The sequence below is a fragment of the Nymphalis io genome, chromosome 4 (assembly GCF_905147045.1).
Source record: "Nymphalis io chromosome 4, ilAglIoxx1.1, whole genome shotgun sequence".
Lineage (NCBI taxonomy): Eukaryota > Metazoa > Arthropoda > Insecta > Lepidoptera > Nymphalidae > Nymphalis > Nymphalis io.
This window is the reverse complement of record NC_065891.1, coordinates 3,211,721-3,232,834: the sequence shown is the minus strand read 5'-3', so window position 1 is coordinate 3,232,834 and position 21,114 is coordinate 3,211,721. Positions and strand designations below refer to the sequence as shown.

The following is a 21,114-nucleotide window of genomic DNA, read 5'->3' as shown; positions in this document are numbered from 1 at the left end:
AATCTTTTAAATTTCTGTTGTACAAGCAGTAAACTTAACTATACAGGAAAACGAAAGTGTACAAAGGCGATCTTCTTCCCAATGAGGTAGAAAATCTTAAGGAAGTAAAGAATTAACAAATAAGGTAAATAAAAATTCGTGTACAAACTAAAAGAAAACTTGAATTATTTAAAAACACGAAAAAAATATTAAGTATTTTACATTCATTTTTACTGAGGACATTTATTTTCATCATTAGAGCTATAACCGTATCGTATGGTTGATGCGTTACATACGTGCATTCACTCAGCCTATTTATATTATTTTAGTTAGCCTTGCCTATAAATTAATGCTCCTGTCCCTATCTTCTTTTATTAAAGGACGTCAACCATCACAGAAAGAGATAAAATATTTACTCATAAACGATACTTAGTGTCTGTTTAGTTAAACACTGATTTATCTCTTTCTATCATCATTGATTTCACATTTGAACGTAGAAGATGTATCATTGTTTAACGAAACACCCTCTCAACAACGTTTATTAGTCATTTGTTGATATTTTTCTTTGCAATTCAAACAATAAGCTAATTAATCAAGACGCGGAGAATTTTAGCGGTACGAACATAAACATATTTGATGTGTTTGTAGTGTAGAGGGAGTGAATAATGAACCTTTATTATTATTTTGCCACCCTTTTATACATTTCATTTTATTCACTTCACAAACTAAGCCAGTACGTAAAGCAATTTACGAAATCACTAGTTGTATCGACCTCAAACTTTACATGAATATGTCATTCGGGTGACTATACACAAATATGTCACCAACGCTGATCTATAGGAGCTGATAGCAAGGAAGTGTGATGGAACTATTTAATAACTAATAGATAAGTTAACCCCTAAAGTTTGGACCCATTTGGTTTGTTTTTACGAGTGCCATATATTGTACTTGTGACGAGGGTCTGATGATGACACAGAGGTGAATAATAGAACTATTATTATACATTCCAATTCCACTCACCTGAAAGTTCCTGACAAAATCGTAATTATTATTTTAAGCTAAGTTAAGCGCGAAATGAGCGACCGGATACTAATACCGGAATACTAATGTATATATATAAGTGAGGTTGTTTGAAAAACAGTGAATTAAGCTAAATTAAAACTTAAAATATAAACCTCATCCAATTAAAAATTGAAAATTTAAATTTTGTCAATAAGCACTATAATGTACAAAATAATTCTTATTTTAATCTATAAGTTCAATCACTGCTTAAAAGCTAACGGTCTTACTAATAGTGGGAAAACAAATGTCCCATTTCTCTCTTCCTCTCATACAGATTTGACATTCAAAAGAAGAAGCCACAGCGTTGTACGGCATTTATTAGTAAATAAATAAATTTAAACACATGGCACGATTGTTTTTAATTATATAATTTAAATTAGATTTTAGAGAAACTTAACAAAAAGACCCCTGACTCTGGAGTAACGTATCCCCAATATTTATAGGTATTGTTAAAGCCTACATGAGAGCCACGAGCCAAGATGACCCAGTGGACTCGTAGATCTTAACTTAAGCAAACTCTATATCTGAGCAAGCATTAAGTGTAAAATTTATATTTGCAGTAACTGTACACATAAGTAAAATTTGATTTTCGTTCTTGAATTTGTTTTTTTAATTCATATAATATTGATAGAAGATTATTTGGGTTTCTATATATTTATTTTTATTAATTTATATTTATGAAGCTAAATAAGTACTTTTTTATTATATATGTAGGCGGACGGGTCGATGGCCTCCTTATGGTAAGTGGTCACTACCAACCATAGATATTGTCACCCTAAGAAATATAACCCTAAGATTTTTTCCCTTATGCTTTTAGTTACACTGGCTCACTCACCTTTCCCACCGGAACAAAACAATACCACATATCATGCTGTTTGGCAGTAGAATGAGTGGGTGGAACCTACCTAGATGGGCACAAAGCCCTAAAACCAAATATTGCCTGGAAGCGATCACAACCTGGCAAATACATAATGCATTTACCTATTTAATAAAAACAAGAATAAATAATAAATAACATGGTCTGCATAAGAGATGTAAGAGATGATGAAAGATAAGATAAGAAAGATTTAAAATAATTAAAAGCACCTTAAAGACGATAATCCTTGATATAATAAATTTAAAAACAACTTTCATGACTGCTGCGTGTGTTTTTACAGTTGCATGGATACTAAATAGACTAATTGCTTTGTAAAATGTATGAGGCCAGAACGGGTGCGGTCGAGTCAACATGGTACAATCAGTGACATAAGAAGGACGGTAATAAATAAGAAGTCTGTCTGAAATTTCTAAGTATTAACTAGCATTTTTCTCCGCAAATATCGTTGTAATTCTTGACTGGGATTTATAACATAATATTATATCCTGGGACATTTTTCACACACGGTCATCTGATCTCAAATTAAGCTTGTACAAAGCTTGTGCTATGGAAACCAGACAACCGATATACTACAAATACTACTTTTCTTTTTTAAATACATACTTATATAGATAATTACATCCAGACTCAGGACAAACAGACATGTTCATACACTCAAATGTCTGGCCTGGGTGGGAATCAAACCCACAACTGTGAAAGGCAAGTATCTAGCAACCACACCAACCGGCTCGTCAATTTTAATTTCTAAATAGAAATTAATAACAAACTTTATCTATGTTTTTAGTTATTAAATATATACTTACTAGCTTTTGCCCGCGACTTTGAACGCGTGGAATATAGAATCAACTATCTTTATTTTTTATTTTCGCAGAGACATTTGACAATTAATTTTGTTTTGGCTTTTGTAGGTTTAAAAAGGAAGTATAGATATTAGTTTTTTAGTTAGACATGGTCGTGTTTTTTATTGTAAGTATAGATTCTCTTTCTGATGTAAGAATACTTCAATTGTTATAGTTGGGGCTTATGTAACACTTAAGCTTACATCAAGCTCTATTCGAACACCTAACAGTTATTCGTAATAGTATGCACTGATTGGAAGTTTGCGTGAGACTTTTAAATGATAAGCGTGAAAGATTTACTTTCATTTTAGATTTTATACTGTGTTTTTTTTTTGGTAATTCACGAAATACTTTTTACTTCTAACCATATCATTATATACCATATCATTATATACCAGTATATTATGTCCGGTTACTTTATACAAGAAATAGTTAGTTTTGATTACGGATAGTAGAAATGTCTAAAAAGCAGCCAATCGAAATATCCTAGAAGTAAAATTTTAGAAGTGATGTTTCTGTTGGCTTTTTTTTTATTTTTTTTTATTTAAGAGGCAAATGAATAGGTGGCTCATCAGCTGGAAAGTGACTACCACCACCCATTGACACCTGCAAGACCTGAGAGCTTACAGGCGTTGGCGGCCTTTAAGGATTTAGCACGCTCTTTTTTTGAAAGTTAGCTATTCCAATGACAATCGCATCTCTAGTGTAATGGTTTACGGGGCCACCTACCGATGTAAAATTTCGCAGGTTCAATCCAGAACTTGGGCTATTGTAGCCCCCGCTCCTAACATAGGCACAGACATAATCGGAGGTAGATAGGTAGTTGGGAAATAGGAATTTTAGTAATTTCTAAGTTAACCAGCTATAAAAGATTCAATATTTTATGATTTCATTGTGGAAATACATGTGCTAAAGTTATACATGTCTTCGTTGTTAATGCTAAAATAAATTGTCATACGACCAAAAACTTACTCAAAAACAATCAATTACCGTTATATAACAACGATGCGTTAAATGTAAGAATCGAGTGTCACTTGTCATCGGATTACACATCTATCTATAAAAATTCCAATTTTGAATACATAAATAAAAATAATTCACAATATAACAATAGTGTATATATCAAGTTCTATATACACATTGTATATCATTTTACGTTACGTTGAAAATTCAGCTATTTTTTTTTCGCGGCATTATTACTCAATCTCACCGAAATCTAAGAGTTTAGAGATTTTCAGGGCTTACGTAGACTTTGTGGTTCTTAGACGTATTCATTTTATGTTACATCAATGTGAATTATACAAAATTTTATATAAACTTCGAAAATAATTTCTTATTAGCTTACCTGCTTCGTTCTTTCATTATAAATAATTATAAAGTAGTAGTAGTAAGTAATATCATAAAACTATTATTATCATTGAAGAGCATTATACAATTGTATTTTTAAACTTAGCTTTGAACTTTTTAATGATAGTTTCTCCAAACGACTTCCAAGTAATTTAACCGTCCTTATTCACGTGTCACGCGCACGCTATATCATTTCAGGAATTATGAAATTATATTTTAATGTAATTATAAAACAATTAGTTTCCGCCTTTGTATAACATAGGTAGGTACCCCGATTTCTTTTCTATACTTCTTAAATATTGCAAACACGTCATGCAAAATTTGATGATGATTTTTGAGTAATTAAGACGTATAAGCCTAACAAAAGAGTAACCTCACTTAAGCATGATATAGGTTTGGATAATATAAGGTATTTGTAATATTAAAACATTTTTTTTATAAAGCAATATATCAACTGTCTTATTTTACTAGCTTAAATGTAAAACTAGCAGAGATAGATCTCAAGATACATATACACCAATTTTAGTGACTGAAACTGAGCTGAAAGGAAAAAAATTAAGTAACAGCTTGTAAATGTACACTACTAATTTTAGAGCTTGTTTCACCAAGCTGCTCCAATACAACCTGCATAAGTAGATGTAGTAGAATTATCTGGCAGATGCTGGTTCCCTCATGTTCACCTTCACTACTGATCACGGTATGAATTATAAACACAAATAAATTATTACATGAAAACTGACGTCCGCTCGCCTTGATTTGATTAAAACTGACCACAGATTGACCACTATGTCAATGGATAATATATGTATAATATAATAATGCGTTTTATCGTTTTATTCGTTGTTGCTGTATATAGTATGTATTTATATTATATACTTGTAATTTTGTATGTACTGATAATATAATTTATTTATTGATATATAATATGTGTATTTTACATTTACGTTTGTTTTAATTAAATATTTATATTATTTTATTCATACCACCACCTACCTCATATCCTATATGTAATTACTTACACCGTTGGTTGCCTGGAAGAGATCGCTATGTAGCGATAAGGTCGCTATAATTGTACCTAGGCAGTATACATGTTTTGTATTTTCCCTTTGTGGTGTGGTGTACAATAAAATATAAAGTAATTATTATTATACTTTGATTATTTATATGATTAATATTATTTATGGTAATACACTAGCTACCGGCTAGCTGGGCCGGGCTTAGCACAAGTGTGATGTGGGTTTGTATAGAACGTTTATATCGAAGGACATACGCAAAGAAAAAATCTTTTTTTGTTTCGGCTTGGGATCGGGTGTATACAAAACAACTTATCAAAATTTTATCGCAATCGGTTGAACATATGGACATTAATTTGTCATAATTATGTGATTTCATCATCTACATATATACATGTACATAAATCAATAGCAGACTGAGTGAAACTACTATAAAAATATATTTTTAGTTAGCGACTTTTGCAAATGTTACAACTTTAAGACTTGTAAAACAATTGAAAAACTGTTGTTTTATTGACATAGTTTTTGATTTTTTTTTATACTTTTAAAACTAAGTGTTTTATTCGACTTTTCTCGCAACATTCTATATTCTGATAGGTTTACGTAGCAACAAACAATGACAGACTAAAAGAAAACATGAGACAAGAACACATGAGCGACGGCCTCTCCTCCTCTTTAAGAGCTTATTTAGCCACGATTGCCCAAATTTGCCCGAAACTTTCAGTTAAGATTAAAGTGTTCTAATCACAGGGTCTTACGACGGACTACTGAATGTAATATTAATAATATTTCGATGGTTATGGTCCAAATTACAAATAATTTTCATCCTAACCGCCATTAAAAATATTTGCAATAATTAATCTTATAAAAGAAAACGAAATAAGGTTATAATAGCATGTAATGTTATTGTATTAATTGATGGTTATTGCAACAAAATTGCGTCCTTCTCAGCTCAATCAACTGGAACTAATTTATATATTCATTTGAAAGACTTCAATTCTATTCATCAATCTATACAATTTGTTAGATTAAACTACAAATATTTCGCTCTAATTTCAGGATATCTTTGACCAGCTGAGGAAAACTAATTATTACTGTCTTGAAAGTAAAACATAGTCACTGTCTTAGGATGCTACAATAAAATGGGGATGAGCGTAAAGTAAAGAAATTTTAAAGCTGAAAAGACTCGCTACAAATAAAAACCCGATAGTTTTCATGCTTAAAATAAAAACATTTTAAATTTCGCAACAATCTTACATCAATCATTTTGTTCTTCATTTCAAAGAAACAGATAGTATTGAAGCTAACTCGAGGCGTTTATTATGGAAGATGTAATTGAATGGGAATGTCAAATTTGCAAGTGAAATTTCGTATTTTGTATAAAGTTATATCAAGAGAACCGGAAGCTACACCTCGATTCCCTTGTAATATTATTCTATAAAGTCATTCAATTTGTTGTAATTGAATTAAGTATATTTTGCTAGCGTCACGACACTAAATTTTGAAGTTAGGTTGGGTTGTTTGCATAATTGATGCAGAGTTGTTCGCTTCTGGAGTTCAGTGATGAACGGACTAAATTCCCTCATATTCTTAAATAGATTGGCGTTCATAATTTATCAACTATTATAGTACTTTTCAATATAGTTTGAATTAATTCTGCCAAAGCTGTCTTTGCGTTTAATCATATATATTAATTTACTTGTATTTATTTACTTATTAATAGTATGTATAATATGGGTTGACTGCGTGTGACAGACTTTACATTCAGTTATTTTTCCAATGTTTTTAATCACCACTAAGAACGGGATGAAAGCAGAACTTAGTATTTAAAAGCTCAATGGTTTTTCCGGATATTAAGCTGCAACCCTTTTTATATTCAACGTTCATACGTTGTATAAATTAGACCAATTGAGCTAATTTTTTATATTGTTACTTAAATGTTTATAATTCAATTCATGTTAAATGTATTGTATAATAAACGTTTGAGTTTTAAAACTTTAGCTCACAAGCTTTGCCTTACAAAATTAAATAACTAAAGCAATTACATTATAACATGCAACTACCTTGAGTTTCAATTTAATCGGTAGATTTGAGTTATTTTTTTGATGGTGGAATTAGCTAGTTGGCTTGGCTAGTTGTCGTGTAGTTAACACTCAAAAAAATCATATATGGTGTTATTTATGTTTTAAAGGTTTAACTCGACCGATTAAATCGTAAAACAATATTTGGCTATGTTTCATCGAAAGCAGAAGTTGAAAATAATGTAGCCATAGACTCGACTAGAACAGAAAAGAATAGAAGGACACACAAAGTTAAACAGAAATTACAAATAATAACAGGGGGACCCTTTAATTACTAGGTAGTTTTTCCTATATCAAATTATAATTATTTATTTATACTTTTATTATTAGGAGGTAATCTTAGATTTTTGTATGTTTACTTATAATGGTAAACTCAAAAACAACTAAGTCAATTTTAAAAATTCTTTCACCTACTAATTATCAGTGAATAACATAGGCTATATTTTATTTTAAAAAATTAGAGCAATACGTAATCGTCATCGACATCCTTAACTTCATCGTCATCTTCATGGGAATAATCGATGTCATCGTCGTCGTAATCGACATCGAAATCAACATCATCATTGTCATCGTCATTGACATCGTCGACATCTTCAACGTCATCAATATCGTCGTTGTCATAATCATCGTCATAGTAAGGAATCATAGTAATCGTCATAGTCAATAGAATTGACATAGTCATTGTCATCGATATCATCACCGATATGGTAATAGTCAATGTCAATGTCATCATCATCGTTGTAGTCAAAGTCAAAGACATCATCATCGACATATTAATTGTCAAAGTCATAACCATCGTCATCGATATCGTAATAGTTAATATCAATGTCATCGATATCGTAATCGTAATAGTCATAGTCAATGTCAATGTCAATGTCATCGACATCGACATATTAATTGTCAAATTCATAGTCATAGTCATCGTCATCGATATCGTAATCGCAATAGTCAATGTCAATGTCATCGACATCGACATCGTAATCGTAATAGTCAATGTCAATGTCATCGACATCGACATATTAATTGTCAAAGTCATAGTCTTGGTCATCGTCATCGATATCGTTATCCTATTAGTCACATATATTGTTGTGTTCCGGTTTGAAAAGTGAATGAGCCAGTGTAACTACAGGCACAAGAGACAACAATTTAGTAATCAAAGTAGGTGGCATTGACGTTGGAAGGGATGGTTAATATTTTTTTTATATTGTCAATGTAGACTACGAGTGGTGGTGAACTTTTGTAATAAAAAACAAAAACATAATGGGCCGTCTTTTTCAAGAGGGTTGTCTCATAATGTGGGATTAATGTACGATGAGCCACTCACTAATATAAGCCATAAACAGAATCTAATAATAAATAAACTTACGAAAAACTAAGCAGGACGTGTGTTTTTTTTATTTTTTTTATTATATGCCAATTTTGGCCACGGCGGCTTATCTCAATGCAGATTAGCCAACTACCCAGTACATATTAATGTGCACAAGTGTGTGTGCAAACACAGGTCACTCTATTCCCTGACACGTATAATCCAATGGGACGGAAATCCGATACGATCGGGCACGGGAGTGTACCCTTTAACCTCCAGACTCAGGCTGCAGAACCCAGAATATCGGGGTCTGCAACCCTTATATGTAGCCAATAGACGAACGAGGCAGTCACTTTGCACTTTACTGTACTGGCGAATAGAATAATTGGCGAATGTTCATGCCTTAATAAAAAATAAAGAGTATAAAAATCCTTATTTTACCCGTACAAAGTCGGGGTAAGCGCCTATTGTACAATAAAATAATAAAAGATAACTTTCCTTTGTAAATTTTTCCACATAAATTTGATTTTTCCGTAGCATGATCTAAATATTTTTAGTTAATTTGTATTTAAGAAAAAATAATATTAGCTTTTTAAGTTGGATAAATGCTATTTAAAAGTGACTATATTAGATCAATAATTTTATTCGAAACGAAACTAATTATACAAAATATGTAACTAAAGATAATCAAACTATTCAAGCGTTACAATGCAAGTTCAACATCATTTCCATATAGCGACCAGATAATTTCAATAGCTACAAAATAACTCACATTGTTACGTGCATCGCTAGAATCGTAAATGGTTCATCCGAAACCGGAATTCGCCCACAGTGTGGTTCAAACTTAAAATTGACATTAAGGTGCTTATACACAATCTATTTTAACTGTCTACAAGATAATTAAGCTTTTCTGATAAATTATATTCGTATGAGCGTATTTTTTTCAGAAACTACAAGTATATATTAAAGTTTTATTTAATATTAAGTAGCTTATACGAAGGCTTTAAAATATAATAAGTAATTAATTTATGCAAATAAATGTTTTATTTTTTTTTCCAAAATAATATTGCTTGTAATCATACGCATAAAGAATAGAGTGAACACCCTTCTGTGACGTCATACTGTTGACCAGACAAGATTATTCCCAACTACAGATTAGATATTATTTTTTTGTATTTTTTGGAATGAAATTCTTTAACGTGGCTTATAGTACATTGAAATGGTAGGAGAAGTCGCATAACGAAATAGCGTTATGCCGACCTCTAAAATGCTAAGATATGCGATGCATTGGGTCGTCTCCAATCCGCGAACAACACACTAGGCGATTGGTTTCAGAAGTGAAGTATCGAAGTAAATCCCGACAAAAGTGTCTGAACTCTGTCTACTTTACCCGCTACCCTACATACATAATACTAAAAATCACTAGGGCAAACCGGGAATCATTATCTCATTCAACCAATTTATCCCGTGAAAATCCGAATTAAAATACCTAAGAGTCACACTTGAGCGTAAACTCAATTTTTAGTCTCACTTTTACACAGAGGAGTAAAATGTCCTTTAAAAATAAGACGACATTATACAAAACCTTCATACGTCCCATTATGACCTATGCAAGCTCTCTCTCTGCCCACCGTAAACCGTACCAAATTAACCGATTGCAGATGATTCAAAATCGCTTCATTCGTATCGTTACTAACACGACATAATACATACGTAACATAGACCTACATATCAAAATCTATTCAATCGCCAAACACTTCAAAATGCTCTCTATAGTGTATTTTGAGAAAGCAGTAATCCGTTGATAACACAAGTCTGCTCGTACACCTCCTTCAGGGGTAACTTTCCAATCAGACTCAGGTGTCCTATGCACGTCCTGAACGACAAAGACGATAGCATAACTGTCGCAACGCTCCCTTCGCAGAAAACACGATACACAACATACATACACCGTTTCCGCTGGCGGAAACGAGGTCCCCGTCTAGTGATGTCACGAAAGCGGTCGTGACATAGTACGGTGCTTCGTACAGGAGCGCTTCAACTACTTACTGAGCTGAGGTACGATCTCGTAGAAGGCACCTACAGGATGGACGTCACTCGGAGCCCGAGACGGCTCAAAATCGGAGCTCAAGGCGGAGTCTATAGTACTCGCCCAACGCCCGGTAACACTGTGAAAGCCTAACGTTCTTAAAAAAACAAAAACAGAAATATAAAGGTAAAACCATATAAGGACAAATAGAGCTACGGCTTACAAGCTGCATATAATTCCCAGGTTCGAACCTTGGGTCACGATCACCAATCACAACCATACCAATTCACAATTCCCATCATAAGCTTTATTTAATTGGAGTGAAAAAACAAAATACATTTATACTCTTGCCTTGAAAAGCAAGTAATGTTATAAATCTTATTGTTGACTTATCAGGTGAAGTAAAATGATCGCATCTAAACTTGCAATATATATTACATGTCATTGAAATAAGTCAATCGGTGTCATTACAGAAATAGAATTATATTTTTTTTATCTATTTACATATTTTTAAAAACATTTTATGTCTTACAATATCTTCGTAAAACATATATATATATAATACATCATTATTAAGCTTAAGAGTTATCATAATAATACTATAAGTCACTCCGAGTCAGGACACGAATGCAAATACGTATATCCGACCCCAAGAAAGGTAATTTATATTTTAATAATAATGCTATACAAATTGTTAGCATCCTTGATTTGCATTACATGAAGTATTCATGTATGCAACAGTAATGCTAGCCATTATATAATTGTATAACGAATAGCATTGTAATTTATAAAACAGTTGCGTTTGAGATTAGATAATGAAACAGTAGTTATAACCAAATTTTCTATAATCTAATATTTTTGTCTCATGATTGTTTTTTATATCTCGTAGGTGTTGATAATAAAGCATTATATTAAAAAAATCTTTAAATACGTAGAAGGATACCGTGCAACTGAATATTTTAGGAGCATTTAAGTGTCAAATAAATTTTATGCCACACTAATAAATTACATATATTTTAAATAAATTAAATTATTTGTCTCACCACCGTTGTTTTTTATCTTTAAATCCTTGTGAAAATTTCAAGTAAACAATTTGAGAATTCCCTTCTTTTTGGGCGAATAAGCTACTACTAAAATATCTTAATTTGAAGCAAGCTACGTATAATGGTGACCTTCGTACTCTAAAAACACTTAGAAAGTTATGAAACGCAGCTTACCGTGATATAGTGTTTTGGATAGTTGTTAAATTTTTTTTGTAAGGGCAACATATCGCATTCAACATTCGAGTGCAACGTGCAATCGAATGTTGAATATCAAGTTACTATATTCAAGAAAAAATTTTGTAACGGGTGTTAGATTTTTCTACGAGGAGTAATATAATAAGGTAAGGTTGCATATACACATGTATTTATGTGCCTCGTACCTTAAAAACGATTGTTTAAGTACTGATGTATAATAACAATTCGTTAAATGTACAAACAAGCGCAACCAATGATATAATTATTTAATTTGACGGATTTAGTAGAAAACAATGCCTTTCTTACTTTTGTATATTTTTTATAACCTAAGCCCCCATTTTAATTTGTTAACGGACTTGAAAAGGTCGGTCATGTGAAGTTGCGAACTCAGGGGTTCAAATCCATTAAAATGAAACGTTTCAAATTTTTGCGATTTACCCATCGGTCAATTCATAAAAGTTCCGAATTTTAAATTCCAAACTATTCTATTTATCCTGTATAGGATAGTTTGGAATTTAAAATTCAGGTATCCTTTAAAATTTAAGACAATAGATTAGAGTTTAAGTTGCATATACGCATTTGACATACATATTTATATGAGATATGCCTTATATTTATATGATATACAAATAAAATTTTATCCTTTTATTAATATTTACATCCTATCAACGTGTTTTTAGATAAAATTGAATAATAGGATCAATCGGATTTACTTCAATCAAACCTGTACAACCAGCTTATAGAACCTGCGTAGGCTCGCACAGCTTTATACATAGGTATTCAAACATACTTACAGGTCAACCCATTTTACATAATCTATACAGTTAGTTTAGCGTTAATTTAGTGTTCTATTGAATATTGTTTGATTTGTTTGAATTGAAATTCACGATGATTTTTATTCAAGTGCTATATTTGTTCGAAATTACTAAATATCACTAATAATAATATTCACTTAGATGAGAACATTTTTTTTTTTTTTTTTTTATTCTAAAAAAAAGGGCTTTTTCGCATAAGCGAACATGCCGCCCTGGTTGAGAATTCTTAGGACGGTACAAAATATAATATATTAAACTTAAAAATACCTTAATTAATCACAGATCTAAGACTTAATTTGGACAACATTTTTGCGAGATTTGACGTCGGATCTGACAGAATGACATTGCATTGTCCAACAGACTTTATATCCAAATTAAGTCTAGTTCTAAGAGATTCGTTCTGAGCACATTCCATCAATACGTGCAAAAGATCATCAGGTACATTACAAGTTGAGCAGTTTGGAGAAGTTGATTTCCGCATCAGAAATGCAAACTTATTGCATGGGATGTGCCCAGACCGAAGCCGCAGAATTAATTTCGTTTCATTAAAATTCATGTTACTATTCTCAATCCAAGGATATCTGCATGGATGAGGCTGGATCGTACGGTACCATATACCTTTCTCCTTAGCTCTTTCGTCAAAGTACTCTTTCCATAAATCATAGCAATGCACTTTTAGATTTGGCAAGTAACTTTCAAATGAAGGTGTAAAGAGGACTTCAACACCGTCAGATATAGCTTCTTTGGCTAGTACATCTACTTGTTCATTCCCTTCTATGCCTACGTGAGATGGTATCCATTGAAAGAAAATTACTTTGTCATCTGATTGTAACTTAGATAGAAGCTTTAGAATCGCGTAAGCTACAGGTAACCCTCGACAGATCGAGGTACACCGAGCTAGGTGTTGAAGCGCGCTTTTGGAGTCTGACAAGATAACTACTTTACTGTAGCTTGTACACTCAATATAGCCTAAAGCCTCTAAAATAGCTACAAGCTCAGCTTCCATTATAGATACCTCTATTTTAATTTGGAATTTAGAATAAATGTTCAAATTGAAATCCAAAAATGCAGCTCCTATTCCATATTTGTCTTTCGAACCATCTGTAAATATTTTTTGACAGTTGGAGTAATTCGAATTTATGTATTTTATACAAGTATTTCGCAAACTAATTTGATGATACTCTCGCTTAGAACCGGTAAATCCTTCGATATTTGTTTTTAGAATGCTTGACATATCAATACTAGTTACCCATTGATCTAATGAAAACATGCCTAAACTTGAGAAAGAGTTGCATGGTTGAGATTTGTACATCTCGGAAATTTGTGCAAGTAAAGGTTTTTTCTTGTTAGTCCAGAATCTGTTATGTGTCAGATCTGTTAATTGATTAATTAATGAAAAAGAAGTATTATTATAGAGTGATCTGTTTTTAAGCCAAAATTTTCCTGCCAAATATAATCTTCTTAAATACAAAGGAGGTAAACAAAGTTCACTCTCCATCACATGTATGGGAGTGGTCCTTATAAACCCTCCAATGTTTCGCATTGCTTGATTTTGAATTTTGTCCAATTTCGATAAATTGGTTTTACAACAGTTGTCATACAAAAATGAACCATAATCTAATCTACTTCTAAGTAACGTTATATACAGCTTACGAATATGTTTTGGATGGACTCCCCAACCTGATCCTGTTAACACCTTAAATATATTTAAAAACTTAGACACCCTAGACACAATCTCTTTAATATGTTTAGTCCATCTAAGACCGCGATCCAGCCACATCCCCAGGTACTTAACATTATCCACGACTTCCAAAACTACATCATTTAGAGTAATAGTAATATTGTGCAATTTGTGCCCTCTTGAAAAAATACATATTTTGCTTTTTGTTGATGAAATTTCTAAATTAATATCATGGAATTTTTTGGCTATACAATCAAAAGCAGTTTGTAATCGGCTTTGAATGTCAACTAAATTATCAGAAGAAGTAAATATTACAAAGTCATCGGCATATTGCGAAAAACTAATATAATCCATCGAATTAATAGTATCACATATATCAATTGTTGCAACATTAAATAGTAATGGAGATATAGGATCTCCCTGTGCAAGGCCTACTCCCGTACATCTTACAATTTTAAAGTCTTGGCCTTCAATAATCAGACATCGTTTATGTAAAAAATCCCACAAATAATTACAAAGCATACTGCCTACACCTAATTGATCTAATTTACAAATAAGATATGTAACATCAACATTGTTATAAGCATTTTCTACGTCTATAAAACACCCCACTGTCATTAGATTTTTACTAAATCCAATTTGTACACTAGATACGAAGTCTGTTAGATTATCTAAGCAAGAGCGGGTTTTTCTAAACCCTTTTGTTTGTTCGGAAAATATATGATTTTTTTCAAGATACCATTCGATTCTATTCTTTAAGATAGCATGAAAAATTTTGCATATACATGACATCAGGGATATTGGCCTAAGAGATGATACTTGGGTACAGTCCCGGCCAGGCTTAGGAATGAGAAGTATGCGAATGTATCGCCATTGATTAGGAACTATATTACTATTGAGGAACATATTATAAATTTTTAGTAACGTAGTCTTTCCTATAGTAGGTAAATTAAAAATCATTGAATATGAGACATCGTCTAAACCTGGTGCCGTGTCCTTAGATTTTAAACATTTTTCTAATTCATGTGTCGAAATGATGGATTCTAATTTTAAGTTTCGAGATGTACAGCAAGGGTGGCATGGAGTAACAAAATCGGGTGTGAGGTTATTTAACATCGTTTCGGCTACAGTTTTGCCCACCATTCGCTTAGCAAATTTGTGTCCTTTTATCCATCTCATTCGCATCCACATTTGATTAACAGAAGTTTCCTCATTTATTGAAGAGCAAAAGTCCCACCATTCCTTATTCTTTGCTTTTCTAATGAGCCTTTGAACGTCAGATATTTTGGCTTTCAGTTCTTCTAATTTAATAGGTGTTGGGTTTTTCCGAAACTCTGATAATGCCAGTCTCCTTTCCGCTACGGCTTTAGAAAGTTCCGGTTTCCAGTAGGTTTTTGTGACAAATTTAGGACTAGGGTTGACACATACCTTAGTATATGGAATGCATAAATTTGCTGCTTTATTAATTATGTTAACAAAAACATCGTAAGCTTTTTGGGGTTCAACTGGCAAACTTATTTGTACTAGGTCATTTTCTATCGATTTCCTATATTTTTCCCAATCTGCTAATTTGTAATTCCGTTTTTTGTTAAATATAGGGTTATAGTTAGAAGATGTTGATAATTTTATGATGAGGTGGTCGCTGCCTAGACATTCATTGGTAACATTCCAGGAGAACCCCAATGCAATATCCGACGAAACTATAGAGATGTCAGGACTCGACTTTTGTAATACACCATTTGCAAGTTTTATGCGCGTATGTCTACCATCATTAAGCGTAACAAAATCATGGTCCATTAGTGCGTCAAATATTTGCATTCCTCTGACGTCAGTTTTATTGGACCAGTTTGGGTGGTGTCCATTGAAGTCACCGAGTATTATAGTCCTTCTATGAGAAATTGAGAATATAAAATCCCAATCTGCGTTTGTTGTACAAGCACTCGGGGGGCAGTACACTGAAATTATGTTTTCTAATCTTTCACAGTTCAATACCCTAACAGAAATAATCTCAATGGCTGTATTTCCACTTTGAATTGACAGAGGCTCTGTTTTAAAGGATCTATGAGCCACTATAGCGACACCCCCATAAGAGTCATCCCGGTCCAACCTGTAAATATTATAGTTTGTAAGTTTGAATGTATTTACTGAACTAAGCCACGTTTCACACAATGAAGCAAAATGTATTTTTTCCTGACACAGTAATTGTTCCAACTCAAGTATTTTTGGTTTTAAGCTTTGTGCATTCCATTGCAATATATTAATATTAATACTGTTCATAATTAAATATTAATCCTTGAAAAAAAGGCAAACTTGAGATGTTTTGTGATATCCAAGAGATAATCCACTCGACACATAATTTTGCTAACTTTTCTATTTTATCATTTATTGAGATATTGCTGTTACAAAAAATATTAATAAATTCTTTAACTAGACAAGTAAACGGTATATCTCTTGATAGTCTCTTTCCCTTTTGCCTACTCTTTTCCCTTTTCGAATAATAAGACACACTTTCCTCGGAGTCTGTAACCATCATATTTTCTTCATCGCTGTTTGCTTCCAGTTCTTGTTTTTTTTTCCTTTTCTTTGTTCTTCTTTTTAGCGTCACTTGTGTTTCTATTCTTTACTTTATTAGTAATTTCTGTCTTCCTCGCACGAGTTGATGCAACTTGTGCATACGTCAGGGCTTCTGTGGTAGATTTCGCCGGGGATTGATGATTTGTAGGTGCCGGCGTTGGGGCACGAGGATCAGGATTACTTTGGTTCGCTGGGAGCGTAGCCTCCTTTGCATTAAGTTGCGGCGGAACATACATTGTAATAGCTTTTCGGTATGAGACATTAAACTCGGCCATTATTTCCCGTATCTTTTTTTCCCTACGATATTCCGGGCAGCTACGATCTAACGCCATGTGGTCTTTAGAGCAGTTAATGCACTTATACACTGTCGTTGGGCAGTTATCATGTTTCCCACCACACTTTGGACAAAATACTGTTTTCGTAGGACACATCTTAATAGTATGCCCGAACCGCCAGCATCTAGAGCATTGCGTCACTGGAAACATATAGGGCTCAACTTTCACTTGCATGCTATAAATGTGTATGTAGGCAGGCAAAGACGGCCCTTTAAATCCAAGCCTGACTGCTTCACTGTCTGTCCAACCTCCCTCTACTTCAGCCCGACGCTTAAGTCTTTTCAAACTAGCTACCTCATATACGCTAGTGATCGCATCTAGCAATTCTTCTTCAGACAAATTCAGCTCGATATGTTTGATAACGCCATAGGAAAGAGCAACTTCCATCGGTCGTTGAAATCTCCATCCCAACCCGAGAAGGTATTCGCAGGAAGTTAATTTCTCCATACTGCACACGTTAGTTACCTCCACGATTATTTTATATGGGTTTATATATTTAACGCGGCTTATGTCGGTAATTCCCTGATCCCTGAATATTTTGGCTAAAGCAAATTGTTTGGGTAAAATATTTGTTGAGGAAATGCAAATATCTATAATACCCCTTACTTCCCTTCGCCTTGCTTTTCTATTTCTGATTTCAACCCATTCCTCATCCCCTTCATCTTCCCTGCTTCTTTTAGCTAGTCTTTTTTCGCCGTATTCAATAATTGGTGAGGGTACTATTATTTCTTCCTCGCATACTTCTCCCACTTCACTCAAGATTGGATCCACACTCATTGCGATAAGGTCTAAATATCACTAACCGGTCCAGTCCACTAGAACCGGCCATTAGCAAACAATTCCGAGAACTGATAAGCGATACTCACAATATAATAAAAACAATGAAACACGTCCAAGCAATATAACAATTACTCGCACACTGGGTAGATGAGAACATTAAATAAATAATTATAATAATTGCCCACAGTGTAACAAAGTAATATTTATAAGGCATATTAGTAAAAAAAATACACTTACGAAGAGGGTATCCGTGAATACATTGCATTATTGTCGATAGACTAGTCTTATCGCAAACCCAAGATTAGATGGAGTGAGTGAGAATTTTTTTTTTATTGTAAGTTTTTATATTATTTAATTAATTATTATATTACTTTTAACATATATTTTAATAGTCTCTTAAAGTGACGCATACTAATATATCATTTTGCTCCTAAACTATTATATCATTTTGCTCCGTCAAACATACTATTTTTCTATCCATACTATCAAGTAGTACGAGGTTTTAATAGTTTTATGTCATTAGCGTTTCTTAATTTTATTCTTAGTGATTGTTAGTTTTTATTAAACTATATTTTTGTCCAATTTTTTTTTGAGATGATGCGAAAAATTCTTAAATCAATACACTGTATTTCGGTTATAATGAATGTAAGTAATAAAATGTCTATTATATCAGCTTAGTGAGACATTAACTGTGTAAGGATTTGTCAATATTCTCAGAGAAAAGACAAGGTTTATGAGAAGTAACAACTTAATCTCAGGTTCTTATTTCTTTTTAGAATTTACCTATGAAAGGCAGGTTGTACAATGTTCCTGTAAGTTATTTTTTATTTGAATAGATTTAATAAAACTCTTTTGTCTTTCCAAAATAAAGCGACGTGTAATTGAATGGGCGCAATCTATTGTCGATAATGTTATGTCACATTTTAATAGAAAGCTTTTTTAGATGAACAGGCAAATGGGCCACCTGATGAAAAGTGGTTTTCACCGCCCATAGACATTGGCGCTACAATAAATATTAACCATTCCTTACATCGCTAATGCGCCACCAACCTTGGGAACTAAGATGATATGTCCCTTGTTTTTGTAGTTACAATGGCTTATTTACCCTTCAAGCCAAAAAACAACACAACAAAACTAAGTATTGCTATTTAGCCGTAGAATACCTACCCAAAACTAGGATTTGTACAAGGCCTCACCACCAAGTAAATACTTTAAATTGAACGCCTGATGTTACAAACAGAGCAAGCAATCGTTGCAGGAGAAAAACATTATTCACATTATTTTTGACATACAACTAAATGAAATAACGGAATCTTGATGAATGTACCCTAGTCGTCAAATATTATCTCTAGTGACTCGAAATTGTCACATTCATTTAAAAACTCATAAATTTCTTAACTAATAATTGTCGGTTCAACACATAATTTTTATGTGCCTGGTTTGTGTTTGTAATAACAATAGTCTCGAGTGGCTCAGGTGTGTGATAGTATCTATCCAAATGTATACTCATGAAAAAATTGTATTTTGTCTTTGTAGTTGTGTTCAATGAAAAGTTTATAGACAGATAAAGACCGCAAATTATATACCAAATCAATGTTATTTTAAATATAAAATATGATTGACCTATTTATGTTTGGACTATCGCATCGCAGACTGGCCAACTATGCAGGACATGTTATAGTGCACAAGTGTATTTGCAAACATATGTACACTCTCTTTACTCTATTAGACGGTACGGCCGGAGATATATCAGGCACAAAACCAACTGTTTTACGTGATTTCCGAGATTTAGTAGTGTAATCACTGCCTACTTTCAAACTTCGGGCTGCGACTGAGAATTACTCGACAGACAAACTCTTAACTAGTTATCGGCACGACTTGGGGTCAACAGCCATGTAAGCTTGGCATTAGACCAAAAATGAGTTAAGTAACAGCCTGTTGAGACCTAAGGGCTCCTCTGTTTTTGAGGTTTGAAGCGAGTTGGTGGTACATGTGGAGTTAAGTACATGGAAATTCAGTAATGCTTGCCCGGATTTGATGCCATAATCTTCATAGTCTTAGACCAACGACGTGAAATAGTAGTAAAGAGTTATAATAATAAAATAATAATAGTAATACAATATATACTGAAAATACTGGTTCATATTGATTCTTCTGAGTACAGTCTTGAGTATACCTTGTAAGCGTATTATTTAGTTGACAAAAAAATTTTAAATTACCTATAAGAGCCTATAAGAATAAAGTTGAATGATGGTGTATCTTTAAATTTTAAATAAATAAAATAATAATTTTAATGAGAATATTTTTTTTATTTTGCTCACTAATTGAACACAATTAAAAGAGACAAGTCCTATGAAATATTGGACATTTCGTCACAGATTAAATATGTAAATTGTAAACGGTTATCCACAATCGGCGCTGGGCATTAATCAATGTAATCTAATTGTAATGGAGATTAAATAAATTCGCTCGAATAATATTATCTGAGTGTGTGCTTAATTGATGTTGGATTTAATATGAATATATATTACACTGGCTTCACTTTATGTGTTTACAAAATATATCTCCAATTTTAAGTCGATATGTTTTTTTAAGCACTTTGATCGAAAAAAGAGTTTATTTAACTTCATTATTAACTTCTCTTTATTAATTAATTTACAAATGTTTTTTTGCAAATCTACTTCTTAATACCATAAAGTCTAGTTTTATATAAAAAGGCTTACTCGGTTTAAATGACCATAAAGGCAAATTGTAAAATTATAATATATTCTTATGTTATATATATACTTTTGTTACAGTTACGACACTCGCGTCCCGGGACCAACGGGTCACTGGTCCGATGACACTTTCGGCGAGCGCGCCAGATGGGTCGGCCAGCCGACCTCGGCGTTACATGTTCAAGACGTACAATCCCGCGATAGAGCTATATACAGATGTCGCGTCGACTTTCAAGTATCACCGACGAGAAATTATAGGATCGCACTCGACGTTATCGGTAAGTTGAAACGAAATTTACCATTTAATGCACACAAATACGATAGCACATTATTATAGAAGGAGACATCGGTTAAGAGCATATAAAGTAAGCATTATATCGCTACAGCGATTTATTCCGTGTAAACAAGAAATATAAAAAAATAAAGAATAAAAATGATATA

At 32.8% G+C, this 21,114-nt stretch overlaps 1 protein-coding gene across 3 annotated transcripts in view; it reads left to right on the top strand.

The window, feature by feature from the left end:
- The window catches only part of LOC126781659 (hemicentin-1-like), a 372,002-nt gene that overhangs the window by 300,436 nt on the left and 50,452 nt on the right, over positions 1-21,114 (top strand). For all 3 annotated transcript variants that reach the window (XM_050506615.1, XM_050506614.1, XM_050506613.1), the window contains exon 4: positions 20,755-20,951. In XM_050506615.1, coding sequence (XP_050362572.1) covers positions 20,755-20,951 — 197 coding nt within the window. The remainder of the gene's footprint in view (positions 1-20,754; positions 20,952-21,114) is intronic.